The following is a 6,000-nucleotide window of genomic DNA, read 5'->3' on the forward strand; positions in this document are numbered from 1 at the left end:
CGGCCAGAATCCGTTGGCACCAACGAGTTTGTGTTCAAAAGTACCCCTCGCGAAAGGCCACCCTGCTAACGCGACCAGCATATTAGTGCAAAATCATAAAATTTACCCCTCACAAGCGGCCGCATTTTATTTGAATATGTATCCAGAACCAGTATTGTATTCATAACGTGTGTTAAGTAATCCGATTTCTGTTTCCCGATGTCGGGTTTTCATTACTGAAAGAAGTGTTGAGTAAAGTACATTTACCACTAAGGTTAATATTATATCAATTACGCCTCACGAGAAGCGAAATTTATTCCATAAAAACCAGAGAAAGACTCAAATTTTAATCCATACAAAAGGGTACGTACATGTAATCCAATTAGCCTTACTGCTGTGTTATCATAAGATGTCCAGTTTAGTCACTCTGATAATTGTTAAGAATACAATTATCGAACAGTAGTAACAGCTGAGAAGTGGCAGTATCGATGTACAATACCCAAGTTAGCAGGAAAATGGTTTGATAGCCTTTATGGCTTCCCTTAGTAAGATGTTGACCTTGTTCACTTTGGTAATCAGTGGCTATTACTATTGACAATAATTGTCAAAATTACGAATCCTAGCGGCCGCGAGGTCAAATCTGCGTGATGTTAATGGTACATATCGAAGCCGTTTTGGCTTCTCTCACCGAGTTTCAAGAAATGTATAAAAACAATAGGCTACCAGACTGTGACTAACAAATCACGTGACAAGATAATTTCTTTTAGAAACACACGGCAATTTGTTTAGATGCATATAAAATTGTTTTATCAGTATTGTAGTTGGCAACATGAATAGCTTACTGCAAAAAGATAAACATGTCATCGAGGAAAATAAAAATTCTCAGTTTAGAGGAGAACGTGAAAGTAATTCAACTGACGGTGGGGCGGGGGGCGGCGTCGAGGATCCTTGCAGAAAACTAACGTTGGGAAGACTCAGATAAACAATATCGTGAAAGATAATGAAACAATTCTGCAGAAGTGGAAAGGTGAAATGGACGGAGAAAGGAAGATTGTTTGAGCCAGGAGACGTTTGTATCCTGATTTGAAAGACAAGAAAAAGCAAAATTTTGTCAGTTGAACTGGGATATGACGACTTTACCGCAAGTAACGGATGGTTGCACAGATTTCAAGTGCGACACAATATCAAGTGTTCTGTCATTAGTGGCGAATCAGCTGATGTTAATAATGAAGTTGTCGAAGATTGGAACAAAAGACTAAACGATATATGCAGGGGATATGACAGCAAGGATATTTTTATTGTGATGAGACCGGTTTGTTTTTTAGACTGTTACCAACAAAGTGACGTGATGTGAACTGTAACATAATTAAAAAGACAGTTTTAAAACTGTATCAATGGTTATTCATAGCATTCTTTTGCAAATGATGACAAAGTTTGTTTTACATTTATTTCACATCATGTATGTGATTTTTTAATTAAAATATTAAATATCTAAAATTAAATGTACTTGTGACTTTTTTCATATGTATTTACTATTCGCATTTGTCATTCCCCTCTAGAAAGGCCACCCGGATTATAAGGCCACTTCCCTGCTGCATTAGGGGTGGCCTTATAAGAGGGGGACTACTGTATATGCACATGTATTTCAGAAAAGCTCCGACACAAACATTAAGCATCAAAAAGGAAATGTACCTGCAATGGATAACTACAAAAATATAAGATATTATGAACTAAATATTGATAAAATTAAGGTGCTTGTTTATATATATATATATATATATATATATATATATATATATATATATATATATATATATATATCTCTTATGCAGTACAAATCTGCTGAGATCAAACTGGTTATTCTATCTTTTCTAAATGACTCTGCATCCAGAGGTTCTCAGCATGAAAGTCTGTCACCATATAAATACACTGTATAAAGCTGCTGAAACAGACAAGGCATTTTCCTCCATACAGGACTAGCAGTCTGGACAAGTAGTCAATTACACTTGAAAGTTTCAACTCAACTGTCTGTAAATTTAGCATAGGCTTAATTCCAATCATCCTGACAGATGACTACCAAGCCATGTTAATGGAAATTACTGAGCAAGGAGTACGATGAAGCCTGGGTAGAAGACTTTTCATGGCAAAGAAATGAGAAGTCAGATGGAAAAAAATACAATTATTTCTGTAGTGTGAAAAAACAAAGAAAGTTAATGGATTTACAAAAGGATCTAATAACTCAACAATCAGCGCCAGTTGATCATCAAAATAGTTCTAGCCATATAAGCGCAGTTACCATCCTTAAACTGAAAAGAATGGACGCTGTTGTGAAAAACATTCAAAGCAAGACGATAACTGTTTTAGAAATACACCTGAAGGCTGCACTTTGGCTGGCCGAGTACATGGTTCCCCCACTTTTCTAGAACAAAATAAATTTTTTCAAGGTTCAAACATGACCATTACTGAATGGTATTAAAGAACTTTTTAGATTATAAAACATGCATTTTCTAAATCTACAAATGTTTCTATTTCAAGACACTCCAAATCATACAAGTCAGAAAAGATGATCATGTACAAAACCATAAAAGATGATCATATACAAAAACATAAAATGTATCACACCAAAATAAGCTGGACTACAGTCCTATAAATTGGCATGCAAAGTCATTTCAATGTAAGGAATAAAAATTCTAACTTTACTTTGCTTGACCAGCACTATGTTGCTATGTGGTAACAACATGATGGACATAAATTAGTTTTGTTTCCTTTCAAAACTTTAATTGTAAAGAATTCTAGAACAATATAAATGCATGTAAGTAAACTTTTTATATCATGGTATGAAAAAATAATAAATGCAAAGTATTAGAATCTTATCTTGTAACAAAGAAAGTTTAACCCTAAATTAATCTGAACCAATTAAAACCAAGCAAGATTTTTCAAACAACCCAAACTCCCTAATAGGATTTTTTTAAAAATCCATCATTTAAAAAACATTTACAAAAGGCTTAATTTAAATTTTGACAAAAGACCTTCAAAAATTATATATTGTTGTATAAACAAGGACTGAATTTCCTGCAAAATCAGGTCTTGTAATTTGATAAACCAGTCCCCAAACCTGTATTGATACAGGGACTCGTATCGTTGTTTAATACATGAGATGACAATGTCCCCATTTCTCCTGCATTGTAGTTAAGATCTGAAACCAATGCTTCATCCTACATGTCACTGTGTAATAGTTTCGCACCAAAGTTCAGCTTGGAGATTCAACATTTTGTACAACAAAGTTGGCTTAAAACAAATAGCAGTCCATTTTCTAATCTGGGTTTCCTCCGAATATTCCCACCCATTTTTTTTTTCACATTTGGATATTTAGGTTGGAATCAGAAATTGAATGTCAAAATGTTTAATTTCCACAACTGTGTGGTAGCAACATATGCAGGGTTGCATCTAGGATTTGATAAATGTGGGTACTTGCCCCCAATGAATCTGAAGAAGAAAAAAAAAAAGGGGGGGGGGGCCACATAGCCATAATGGGGGGGGGGGGGCTTGCAGTATGATGTACAAAAAAAAACTCAATTCAAAAAGAGCAATAGCAAGTATAATAAGTGCATTAAATGCATCTCATGTCTTCTGTATATTAAAACACTTCGAATTCTTACCAAGTTTTATGTTTTCTAATAACATTTTATCTACACACTAACCATTAAAGAATCAAACCATAGACTGCAAATAGTATTACTTCTCTGGCCATTCTTAAAAAAGTGTCATGTACTTCCTGCGTGTCACATGCTCAATTCTGATTGGTTACAAATCCATACTAAGAAAGATCAGAACAGTACATATTTTCGTTTCATGGATGATTGTTGTTGTTGTTGTTGTAGGGCTTAACACCATTTTTCAGCACATGATAGGCTATACATGGCGATCAGTATTAATGGTGGAGGAAGAACCCGGGAAAACCACGGAAAGAACCACCGACCCACAAGAAGCTACTGGCAAGCTTTCTCACATATCCACATAGGCCGAATCCGAGACTCGAACCCACGCAGACAGAGGTGAGATGGCAGTGATCCGTAATGGAGAGTGCTTTAGACCACTCGGCCACTCGGGGCCCCCCTTTCATGGATGAGAAAAAATAATTAAGATAAAGTTCAAAGCTCAAAACGAATTAGGAAAAGTAATAAAAGTTTCAGGAACATCTCACACACTTGGCAGTCTATATCAACACTCTTCCAATAATATGTGTAATTAATGTACTTACCCTGCTGTCTATCCTGGCGGAATGAAAATATGATACTAGCATATGGACACCTTTTCATGTTCTGTTGACATACATTTGAATTTGTTGCAATGTGAGGGTAGTCAAGGTATGCTGAAGTAAGTTCATGTAGGTGCATGTTTGGGATATGTTTCTTGAACCAAACGAACCGCTGCTTACAGTTCCAATAGGCATACTATATTTGTATTTGATTCGTTAAAGAATATTTCAACTTAACCCGATTTCGACATTCCCGGCTTTCATCGCTTTCCAGCCAAATGAAATGTAGGCCAACAAAAATTGAAAAGAGGTCCATTTCTTTTGTGAGAATTTGAATTTATTAGAGAGAAAACATCACAGTAAGTAAAGTCTGACTAAAACATTATGACTTTACCTTGTAGAAAAGCGTCGTTATTTCAGTTGTTCAGTTGTGTGAAATATTCCTGTTAGTCTACATCAAAACACGCTACACAGCGCCGTTAGTTTGGCTGTAAGACCTTGACAACCACAACATAAATATCAGCCTCAAGGTCTTACAGGTAGAACTAATGCCAACCGACATCGGAACAGGCTATACTAGGCCGTTATTTGGCTAGTAAGACATAGCACGAAAACAAAAACATATACTATGTCTTACATTATAGGTCTATACCCACCTATACCCCTATGTCTACCATCCAAGGAAGGTGACATTGAAGGAAAACAAGGATCATGCGATGAAAAGTGGGCAACCTTATGCTTCTACAATATCAAGCTATTAAATATATATATGCATTCTTCAACTATCGATAGGTGCGATATATGGATAGGAAAATATCCGAAAACACCCTTAGCACTCCACAATAGAGGTCAACGGATATCACGCGTGTAATAAACCGGCAAGGACACATAAAATTAACGCAGATTTGCAGTGAACCTCGACTCTTTGCAATGCACTCTTTCACAAATTGTCTTTTCAATATTGCTAACTGTACCTTTGGTGCAGACTTAGGAAGCTGTCTTACTAGTGATGATGCTAATCTGATGGACAACATTTCTGCCGGTCGAGCGATATTCTACCGACCAATATGGCCGCAAAAACCCATGCGAAAATCCGGGCAACCCCGTAGTATTGCGTGTAAAGTACGATTATAATATTGAAGCGAAACGATTTGTTCACAAACTGGTGTGCTGTGTTTGTCGCAGTGAGATAGATTTTTACTATACCAAAGACTCCTGTCAGTTACAAGTAGTTGTAGTAGCAGTTGTAGTAGTTCTTTAAATTCGGCATTCTTCATCACAGAAGAAAATTAATGTAATTGGCAGGAATCCTTGAAGTGTATAATAAAACATTTATGAAAATTGGGCAATATATGTTGGAACCTGTGCAAAATTACAATAAAATTGTGTTATATAGTAAAACCGTAAAATATGACATACCGCCTGGATTCGTGTCAGATCGCTTTATCTGCCCAACACTCGGTGCGGCTGCGTCTAAATGAAATGGGCGCAACACTCACACCTAGGTGGATGATTAGATTGGTTAACGTGACATTAGAATGTATTTTATGACACTGGCAAACACACATCTTTACCATAATTGTCAATTAATTTTCGTATATTTTAAAATTCCACTAAAGCCCTTATTCGCAGGCAAGTGTCAATTATATTATAATCTCGCACAGAACGTTCAGTTTATCTGTCACCTTAGGAGCATAGTTATAGTACAAGTCACACGGGTCATGTATGCGCATTTACTCATTTTAAATTAAATATAGATTGTT

General features: G+C 36.0%; 1 protein-coding gene across 1 annotated transcript in view; it reads right to left on the reverse strand.

The window, feature by feature from the left end:
* LOC149801359 (ATP synthase F(1) complex subunit alpha, mitochondrial-like) overlaps window positions 1-5,347 on the reverse strand; it is a 29,135-nt gene extending 23,788 nt beyond the window's left edge. The window contains exon 1 of the mRNA XM_089955422.1: window positions 5,212-5,347. Within this exon, the coding sequence (XP_089811548.1) occupies window positions 5,212-5,271 (60 nt within the window). The 5' untranslated portion in view covers window positions 5,272-5,347. The remainder of the gene's footprint in view (window positions 1-5,211) is intronic.
* Window positions 5,348-6,000: the final 653 nt, after the last annotated feature.

Source organism: Sinohyriopsis cumingii, chromosome 4, assembly GCF_028554795.1.
Source record: "Sinohyriopsis cumingii isolate HCF-2022 chromosome 4, ASM2855479v2, whole genome shotgun sequence".
Classification (NCBI taxonomy): Eukaryota; Metazoa; Mollusca; class Bivalvia; order Unionida; family Unionidae; genus Sinohyriopsis; species Sinohyriopsis cumingii.